Consider the following 10,969-nt stretch of genomic DNA (forward strand, 5'->3'; position numbering starts at 1 on the left):
TGTTAGTGCTGTACTGCTTCCCCCTCCTGAGATGCCCGATGGTGGACCAGAATCGCCTCGAAGCTGTACGGAAGACTTTCTCCATGACCTCTCCAAACTCCTCCCATGCCCGAGTTTTTGCCTCAGCAACCACCCGGGCCGCATGCTGCTTCGCCTGCCGGTACCCATCAGCTGCTTCCGGAGTCCCACAGGCCAAAAAGGCCTGATAGGACTCCTTCTTCTGTCTGTCGGCTTCCCTCACTGAAGGCATCCACCAACGGGTTCGAGGGTTGCCACCACAACAGGCACCGACAACCTTCAGGCCACAGCTCAGATGAGCTGCCTCGACAATGGAGGCACAGAACATGGTCCACTCAGACTCAGTGGCCCCCACCTCCCCCAGGACGTGTTTGAAGTTCTACTGGAGATGGGAGTTAAAGCTCTGTCACACAGGGGATTCCGCCAGAGGTTCCCAGCAGACCCTCACAGCACGTTTGGGCCTGCCAGGTCTGACCGGCATCCTCCCCCACCAGCGGAGCCAACTCACCACCAGGTTGTGGTCAGCGGACAGCTCCGCACCTCTCTTCACCCAAGTGTCCAAGACATGCGGCCGCAGATCCGATGAAACGATGACAAAGTCGATCATCAAACTGCGGCCTAGGGTATCCTGATGCCAAGTGCACATATGGACACCCTTATGCTTGAACATGGTGTTCATTATGGACAATCCATGACGAGCACAGAAGTCCAACAACAGAACACCGCTCGAGTTCCGATCGGGGGGGCCGTTCCTCCAAACCAGCCCCCTCCAGGTCTCACTGTCATTGCCCACGTGAGCGTTGAAGTCCCCCAGCAGAACAAGGGAGGAGGAGCACTCTCCAGTACCCCCTCTAGGGATTCCAAAAAGGGTGGGTAATCTGAACTGTTGTTCGGCCCATAAGCACAAATGACAGTCAGGACCCGTCCCCCCACCCGTAGGCGTAGGGAGGCTACCCTCTCGTTCACCGGGGTAAACCCCAACGTACAGGTGCCGAGATGGGGAGCAATAAGTATGCCCACTCCTGCCCGATGCCTCTAATTGTGGGCAACTCCAGAGTGGAAGTATGTCCAGCCCCTCTCAAGGAGACTGATTCCAGAACCAGAGCCATGCGTCGAGGTGAGACCGACTATTTCTAGCCGGAACCTCTCGACCTCACACACTAGCTCCGGCTCCTTCCCCACCAGAGAGGTGACATTCCACGCCCCAAGAGCTAGCTTCTGCAACCGAGGATCAGACCACCCAGGGCACCATGCTGATGTGTTTTCTATTGAATATTTAATCTTCAGGCAATAAGGAGTAGATACCACCATGTAAAGAATTATACCCTATTATAGGCTAATGTTGCTAATTTGTTAACAGACCCTCAGACACATAATTAGTAATAACTTAATGACTGTTTCTCTTGTTTTTAATGAAAGATTTATGGCATTTAATTGATCTGTAGTCCAAAATATAAACCACTTAGACTTGACAGAGCTACAATTAACGTCTTTAAACGTCATAGAGATAAATTCTTATTCTATTTGTGAAAACTCTAAAGAGCATTTCCAGTACTATGTGGACATTAGGACCATCTTATATTAATCATCACCATACAAATATTCATTAAAACAATGTTTGATTTATGAAATCTCTAATCTATTTGAACCTAATTTACAGCGCAGGTCGTATCTTGGTTTGCTCTGACAGGCTTCGGCATCATACCCTCAGCCCCCGCCAAAGCGTCAGCAGCCCATGTCATGTCGATAGCAGCGATAGCGTTTGCCTGTGGGTAGCTGGTCGCCACAGTGAACTTTGTCGTCTCCTGACAAGGTGTGAAGCAGAGCAGATTACAGCGGCCAGCAGGAGGGAAAGAAATGGACGTAGTTTGGAGGACTGGGCCAACAGACGGGAGAATCTACTTCCATTTTGATTGCCAACCAGGGGTGTTTTATTCTTCTCTTCGTTCTTTTGTATATTCTTTTTTTCTTCCCCATTATGATTATCAGCCATATCTTCTCTTTGGGCCCAAGGGGAAAATTCATGCCACCAGAGCTCCTGAAGTCCATTTAACATCATTTCAATTGACTGAGATGTGTGACCTTTTTGTGTGATGGGGGGACATGAGAAATTGTGCAGCAGTATACCCTCAGTCCAGACTTGCAGGCACACGGTTTTCCTCCATTGTTGGTTGTCTGCTGTTTGACAAAAATGCTCTCATCTGCCTCCCTGAGGGAGTCTGTGAACATTCTGCTTTTCCATTTTGATTCAGAGAAGCCATCAGGCTCACACAATAGATTTTTCTTTTGCACTCCCCACCGCGTCCTGCTGTCCCACCCACTCATTTCTCTCTTGGTTTTGCACTTTCTCCATCAAAATATTGCCTCCCTGACAAAAGAGGCAACCAATGCCTTTTTTCATATGGGGGTAGAGATGGGCTAGAAATTGATGAATCTCACCCTGGGGGTAAATACTGGTGTTTTTGTCCCGGTTTGATTGTTTTGGCCCTGTGAGTCCGACCCGAACCCTCTACTGGAAGTCTGCTGCCACTGTAACACAGTCCAAACCAAGCTGTCGGCTTTCTGCTCTTTCTCCACCTTTGCTGTGCTGCCCGTGTTAAAAAGGATTTGTCTCTGATAAATTCACCCTACGGAGACGAATGAGGGGTGAGTTTTGGCAAAACAAGACGCATATATATCTTTAAACAGGGGCCCTATGTCACAACATATTATATTGTATTTTCTTTCTTCTGTTGTTGACAGCAGCAAAGCTTCTACATCACCAGTATGAAATCAAAGATAAGCCTTGCGAGGAAATGAACATGTGATTTATATCCGTGTGCACAACCCGCCTTAAACCCACCCTCATTAGTCTTATTGGTAGGAGGGGCACGGCATAAAAACCAAAGTTGTTTTCTCTTGCTTTTATTTAGTACTAAAGAAAAATGACAGTGTTCCCACTGTTGGCCATACAGAAAAATTTATCACCTGTTTAATTTCACACTCGGGCAGGCTTGGCCTCAGCTCCTTTTCCTCTGACACTGACAAAGTGGCAACAGAAAGTGGTGAATCAGTTGCAGGACTGGTGGGGGGTGGGGTGGAGTTGTTCAGTGGCCCTTTTTAATTGAAAACAGCATTTAATAAACAAAGTGGTAAGTGTGGGAAGAGGCAGACCTTCTGCTACCTTTGAAGCTGGACCTGGATCAAACTCCACAATACACAAAAGGTCACCGGAAACATAGCCAGGCAGACGGAGAGGGAGTGGAGTTCCCTGGGTCATCGATCATCTTCATGCCCAATCAGGATTTGTAACCTTCTGCAGCAGGATCAAAGTTGTTCTTGACATTTCCAAACACCTCATCTTTCTTCCCCTGAGGTGTGACACATCATCCGTCCATCTTTTTGGACCTTTACCTGGACTAATGTCCTCCCACATCCATGATGACAGTTTAAGAAACTGATGGGGCAAAACTAAAGTAATTCATGCTTTTTTGCTTTGGACTGCCTTATTCAGGCTCAACTATGCTGATATGGACTTTTACTAAATGGGTATTTTTTCTTTGTCTTGATGCGAAATGTGAAACTGAAAGACTGTAATACCTCAGCTGTACTAACAGGTGGTGACAGAGTCAAAGTTTTATGAGAGAAGGATCATGAGAATGGCTAAAGCAGTGCTAGGCTGAGGACTGTCAAAGATCACACTGTTTTTGACAACTACTAGGGATGTAATAAAACATTCAGCTCTAGAGATGAGACAATGAACTTATTGGGTTCCAAGTACAAGCTAACCAACCATTAAGCCAATCAAACTTTATTTTAATAAATATGTTCTTAGTAAAATGTCCCGTCATTTTTTGAGTTGCCCATATTTTGCTTTTGTTTTTGGCTAAAATGGTCCTGATGCCAGAAAACATAAGCAGAATGTTCCTGACATTGTCAGAACAGGAAGATCGGGTCACAAATCGACACAGTTCTCTGAACTCAAGTTAATCCCTATAACCAAATTAAAACTAGACCAAACTAGAAGATTCTGGGATATGATATTCCTATGAGTAGTGTGGTACTATATCTTTCCAGTATCAACAATATCAAAGTAAAGGTAGAAGACAGTTATCTAATTAAGATATTGTTAATAGCAAGCAAGAAAGCTATTACGAGGAAATGGGGAAAGGCAGAACAATGGACTGGAATAATAGAAGAAATCTACACTATGAAAAATCTGACACATTGTTTGCAAACACAATTAGAAATACAAATGGAAGAAAAGTGGATGAAATGGACAACATTCAAGACAAAAGACAGCGACAAAAAATCAAGAAAGAACTAGACAAACTAGATGGGACAAAGGTGAAATAGAGGAACAGCTCCCAAGCTAAAGTTTTCTGTTATGTTGAATGTGAAGTGTTCATGTACATTGTGTATGTAAACAAATGTGAAAAATACTAATAAACAGTTAAATGATAAAAAAAAGACTAGACCACAGTTTAAATAAAACAAAGCAATTGCTACCATGTTGTTGCTGCTAAAGCAATAGATTGTTACAGAAATGACAATGCTGACATTATATTTTCAGCGCTGAAACATTTGCAGAGCAGTTTTTTTCCTAACCTCTAGGTATCCATTCCAGTTGGATAAAAATCTTTGTTTTTTATATTTAAACACGACTTGCATGTGGACAAGAGAAACAGATGATCTAAATATCGACGTCATTGTGGAAATCACCTGAATTCCTCAAAGCAATAATAATAATAATGATAACAATAATCCAAACTAGTGTTGAGTTTGCGGATGTAGTCAGACAGATCCTGATGCAGCACCAGACATCAAATATTCTAGTTTACCAAGAGCTCAGTATATCTCCCACACTTCCTCCTGAAGCTGCAATTATTTACCCATGGTCTGTTCTTTTAGTTCAATACCCAACAGCTTCGACAACGCGGTTCATTTCTAATAATATTTTCATTGTCAAAACCCCGCTATATTTCTTCAAAGTTATCCTCATGCAATCCATGTCCTTTTCTTCCCTGGCTGCTGGATTCTGTCTTCTTAATGGAGCTCCCTCAGCTAAATAGACTCGGGCCTCTGACATAATTGAGTAAAAAGGAACGGATGGGCAGTGCAGAGATAGCTGATGCAGCCATGTTAGCTGGGGATGTATTAATTGAAAGGTTCTTAGGCGGCGCAGGTGGTGGACACATCAAAGTACAGCCACTAATTAGGACCCCCCCTCTCTTTGCTTTTCACTTTTATTTATTTATTCTGTTTTAATGTCTTACCTCTTTTATTTATTTAGCTCGACTCTGCTAGGATGCCTGAGCGGAATATGAATTGGGTGGGCTGGCTTGGCTTTTTTATTGTGCCTTGCTGAGCTGGCGTTCGGTAAACAGATGTGGGAGGCCAACCATCACTGCTTCATCCTCCGTCTGATATGTCCTCGTTTTTATTTTTATCTTATCTTCGAAGGTCAACCGAGCCAGGAATACCCGCAGTAATGGGACTGGTAGCTGAGAGCCGTGAGCTGCAAAACAAAATGTTTTATGAAACTCCAGACTGTGGTCCGGAATCAATACGACAGTATTGATGGTTTATGTTGGTAAAAAGATTCGGGTTAGTGGTTACAGATAGCTAAAAGCATTAGGGTTACTCTTGGTGGTTAGGGGTGGGTATTAGGACTACTAGGGTTACAGATAGAGAAGTACGTTAAAGGATCTCAGGATAAACGGCATTCTGGTGTAAATCTCTAAATTGTGCCTGATGTTTGTTCAAATTCAGTTAATTTCAAAAATACTTAATTGATCCCAAAGCGAAATAAAATGTCATATTAATCAACAATTGTTCCAATAGGTTGGGTTTGGGTCTCCGTTAGCTGCAGCTCCAGATAATGAAGTCAGAGCTCCTTTGTTGTATCGACCCTTCAAAAGCTCTTCCATCCTGTTGCTGATGACCCGTATCAGAGAAGAGCTGGGCTGCCCTTCCCTGGCTCTGTGACCTTCTCCATAATCTACTTTAGAAGACGGGTTACACTAAGTGCTACTTCCATCACTGGGACATCGATTTCGCCATTAGAGGCGGAGCATCAATACGAGGAGTGGAATAAGCCCCTGAAAAAGGCAAGATGACTGGGAGGAGAAGGAACACCCTGATTACCCGCTGCCTGAATCTGCTGGGTGTCTCTGGGAGCTTTTAGTTCCTTTTCTGAATAACAAATTAGTTTTGAATGAACTTTCTTCCTGCCTCATGAGCCTCTCGCCCCGTGTGACACGCTTTTATACTCCTGTTTTCACGCACATTCACCTAATCTCTCCCGGGACCCCGCTCAGGAGATGCTTGCAATTTCAAAAGACGGGATCCTCCCACTTTTCTCATCTGCTCAATTTGCTGTTTTTAAATGAAACCCCAAAACAACATGCTCTCACATGTCTCTGTTCTTTTAATCCTTTTTAGGAAGAATAAAAATGCACAAAACAAGTTGAAAATGAAAGATTTTCATACTTTTTTCATAATGGCATTTTTGCTGGAGACTTGCTGAGTCTCCAGCAAAAATACAAGTGGACGACCTTTCAGGGTCACAGTTAAAGAGTTGCTGTGACTACTTTTCTCCAAGGTCCCAGGAGATAATTAAATTTAACAGAACACTGTGCAATTAGCTGCATTCTCATATCAGGAAGCAGGCACCCATAGAGCGGGCCGCCCGCCACTGAAAGGCCACAGATTCCCTCCCTTTTTTACTTCTGATTTAATTGAAATAAAAAGGACGCCTCATTGGTGGTGCAGAGATGTCTAATCTATTTAGTCACCATCCAGCCTCGGCTGCACTGCATCATTATTTTACACTAGCAGCAGCAGCAGTTATTTTCATGTCTTGTCTTTCAGCATAAAAGTTGAAATTTAGTCACTCAGGAAATTTGAGCTTTATGTTGAACAAAAATATGTTTGTTCTGAAAAAAAAGTGATTTTAGTGTGTGTTTTATGAATGACAGTGAGTTTTGTGTTTTGATAAGCAGAATGTGGCTCGGGGGCATCTGGCTCCGGAGTGGAGAGCTGCGAACAGGAGCGCTGTACGACGTACGATGGGATTTGGAACGAGGACGAAGAGGATGAACGCTGTATCTGCAGCTTTAACTGTGAGAGCGTGCCACTCAATGAGGTACAGCTCCCAGGAAAAGCAGGCGCTCACCTACTGGTTTAGACTTGATGTAGCGTTTTGTTTCTGCCTAGATTTGCTACATCAATTTAACCAGCCAATCCAACGGTTGGAGTGTAAATCTAAATGTGTTCAGATCCTCTTCAGAAATCACAGTAAATAACAAACATGGAGATTGAAAATCAAATGTAATAAAAGATACATTTATTATTATCTTCCTAAAATAAAGGGTTACATAATTTTTTTACCAAAAGATTAAGAAAACAAATCACCGTTGGTAAAAAATCACCTAAGCCATAATTTTAGGAAGGTGATAATACGCTGTTGCAACTGATTCTCACTTCCAACTCGTGTATGGACACCTGGACAGGTTCCCTCTGCATCACATGTTGGCGCATCAGATACCTCCTTCTCATCAATAACTGACGTTCAGGCTGAACGTTCAGGCCATTCAGAAGGAACAAAGATGATGAGTCTGTTCTCATTTTTTTAAAGGCATAGAAAAAGTGATACAATTTTTGCACAGCTGATGTATCTGTATAATTTACCAATTTCATTAATTTTATTTCAGATTTAAAAGATCCTACGGGTCTCTGAAGCCATGATTTTATCTTCATTTCTGCTACCCATTCTGCTACTCAATGAGAGCAGCCTGAACGTCAGTTATTGACGAGAAGGAGGTATCTGATGCATCAACATGTGATGCAGAGGGAACCTGCCCAAGCGTCCATACACCAGGTTCCAAATTATTTATTTAATTATTATGCAAGTGATATTTTCTAAGATTTTCTTAAATGGTCAATGCAAATGATGGTCAGTATCATTTTCAAGTCATGAACTATTACAGTATAAATGAAATTTTACTGAACAAAGCTCCCCTTGAGAACAGTATTTTTTCAAAAATAAAAAACTCAAAATGCACTATTCCAAATTAATACGCGCAGGAGATTTTCTAAACATTTTATGGATTACAAAGAACTGCAAACGTTCATTCTTTGAATGTGCAGCATTAAGTGATCACATGTACTAAAATCAAAAGCTATTTCAATCAAAAACATCTTACAGACTGAGTTCCATGTTAACATAGAACCCCCTCTTTGATATCACAGCACAATTCTTGCATCCATTGAACTTGTGAGTTTGTGGATAGTTTCTGCTTGAATTTCTCTGCAGGATGTCAGAATACCTTCTCAGAGCTGCTTTGATATGAACTGGATTCCACCCTCAGATCTTCTGCTTGAGGAAACTCCAAAGGTTCTCAAAAGGGTTGAGGTCAGAGGAGGATGGTGACCACACCACGAGTTTCTCCTCTTTTATGTCCATAGCAGCCAATGACACAGTGGTATTCCTTGCAGCATGACATGGTGCATTGTCATGCATGAAGATGATTTTGCTACAGAAGGTACGGCTCTTCTTTTTGAACCATGGAAGAAAGTGATCAGTCAGAAAGTCCATATACTTTGCTGAGGTCATTTTCACACCTTTGGGGACTCTGAAGGGGCCGACCAGCTCTCTCTCTCTCCCTCTCCCCATGATTTCAGCCCAAAGCATGACTCCCCCACCTCCTTGCTGACGTCACAGCCGTGTTGGAACGTGGTGGCCATCCACCACCAATCCACTACTGCTTCCATCTGGACCATCCAGGCTTGCACAGCAGTTATCAGTGAACAAGTCTGTTTGAAAATGAATCTTCATGTACGGCTGGGCCCACTGCAGCCATTTCTGCTTGTGAGCTCTGGTTAGGGGCCCAATAGTAGGTTCATGCACCGCAAGCCTCTGGAGGATCCTCCACCTTGAGGTCCCAGAGGCACCAGCAGCTTCAAATAACTGTTTGCTGCTTTGTAAGGACATTTTAACAGCTGCTCTCTTAATCCGATCAAGTTGTCCAACAGAAACCAATTTGTCTAACAGAAACCTAACTCATTATGCGTTTATCTGCACAAACCCATCTTGCTCTGGATCAGCCACAAATCTCTTCACAGTACAATGATCACACTTCAGTTTTTGTGAAATATCTAATGTTTTCATTCCTTGTCATACGGCACTACACTATCTGATGATTTTCTCAGCAGAGATCCTTTCTTTCCCATATTGCTTGAAACCTGTGGCCTGCTTGATAATGTGGAACATCCTTCTTAAATAGATTTCCTTTAATTGATCTCACCAGACAAACTAATCAACCAGTTCTCTGAAATTAATTATAGTGATTCAAAGAGCCCTGACACACAATACATCTATAAATTTAATAGCACAACAAAAAAATTATCTTTATGACACTTAAATCCAATTTGCATAATAATTTGGAACACAATGTAGATGAGTTGGGAGTCAGAACATATTGTAATAAAACATATTAGATGTTGGGGGTTTTTTGTGTTAAATGACTTACCAATAACCTCTTTATGCTCATCCAAAAGTCTCCTTGAGTTACATTTTATTAATCAAAAGTTTTGAGATTCTGAGACTTTGAGAGTGAATCCATCGACATACATGGGTTTGATGTGTGTTTGGTTTGTGAGAAGGTAAACCGTTTATTTATGCCTGATAAAAATAACGTACCATCATGAAATCTCCCCGTCTGTACCTGCTCTCTCTCTGCAGGTCTGCGGCTCAGATGGGAAAACCTACCGGAACGAGTGCGAGCTAAAAAACACCAAATGTTTGGAAAAGAGGCTCTTGTTGATTCAGAGTCAGGGTCCCTGTGCAGGTCGGTGCTTCACAGATAAACACATACAGTGACTGCAGGTTACTCCGTCATCATTGTCGCCAAGCATCCCATTTCAGTGAACAGAGAGCAAAAGAAGTAAACATAAAAACAATATCTAATATCACTATAGAGAACATGTAAATTATGGAAAAAGCAAATTGGTGCTCATCTTTCAATGCTGATATGATTCAAATGGAAGCTACCATTAGCCTCTGCTAACTATTAACCTGGTGTGCTTTAGCATTAGCAAACTAATGTTTATAACTAGTGCTACAGAGTTAGCATAACTAAGTTTTTAGTTAGTGGTGTTTACCACTGTTTTAACATATAATGGTTTAGAAATGTAGTGAGATTAAGTCTAAAAAAGTTTAATTGTGATGATTCATTACATTTACCATCCTGAAGCAATTCAAGTAATCCCTCACTGGTACCTGCCAGCTCAAATCTGGGTCAAGACATTCAATACAATCCAAAAACATGTCTGTTGGTACTATGGAAATGATAATATGTCCATTAATATAAAAGATAGTAAAATGGTAAATGGAATTGAACTTATATAGCGCTTTTCCAGTCATTTTGACCACTCCAAGCGCTTTACACTAGAGTCACATTCACCCATTCACACTCTCAAACACACACACATTTACACACTGATACGCAGATCGGTAGGCAATTTACTATACAAAGGAAATAAATGCAGTTGAGTTGGGAAATATGAAGGCAATATTGCATGTCAAAGTCAGCAGCACTGTGCCAGACAACAGCTACTGCAGAGAAAACCAAGCACAGGGTGGAGGAACGTATGAAATTAAAGGTTCTCCTTGTCCTAATAGGCTGGGTGCAGATAGCTGAATGCAGCGTCGGAAAGTGGCAAGTTAAATGAACTGTGTCCAAAGCCCATCTCTGGAGTGGGAAAGAGCTGGAAAAAAGGAGCGAGCCGAGTCATCACCATTAGGCTGTGGCTCATATCCACACCAGTAACAGTGTGATTTATGGCCGCCGTATCTCCAGCCCCCAAACTCCAAATTAACAACATAAGAAAGGGAGATTGGTTGGGGAATAGAGAGAGAAAGAACCAGGCTGAACAGAGAGTTCTCTGTTTTTTATCTACAAGTTAAGTT

At 42.3% G+C, this 10,969-nt stretch overlaps 1 protein-coding gene across 1 annotated transcript in view; it reads left to right on the top strand.

The window, feature by feature from the left end:
* The window catches only part of agrn (agrin), a 421,905-nt gene that overhangs the window by 329,427 nt on the left and 81,509 nt on the right, over window positions 1-10,969 (top strand). Inside the window, exons 11-12 of the mRNA XM_044128298.1 lie at window positions 7,002-7,144; window positions 9,743-9,848. Of these exons, the coding sequence (XP_043984233.1) occupies window positions 7,002-7,144; window positions 9,743-9,848 (249 nt within the window). The remainder of the gene's footprint in view (window positions 1-7,001; window positions 7,145-9,742; window positions 9,849-10,969) is intronic.

This window comes from Gambusia affinis, linkage group LG01 (assembly GCF_019740435.1).
Source record: "Gambusia affinis linkage group LG01, SWU_Gaff_1.0, whole genome shotgun sequence".
NCBI lineage: Eukaryota > Metazoa > Chordata > Actinopteri > Cyprinodontiformes > Poeciliidae > Gambusia > Gambusia affinis.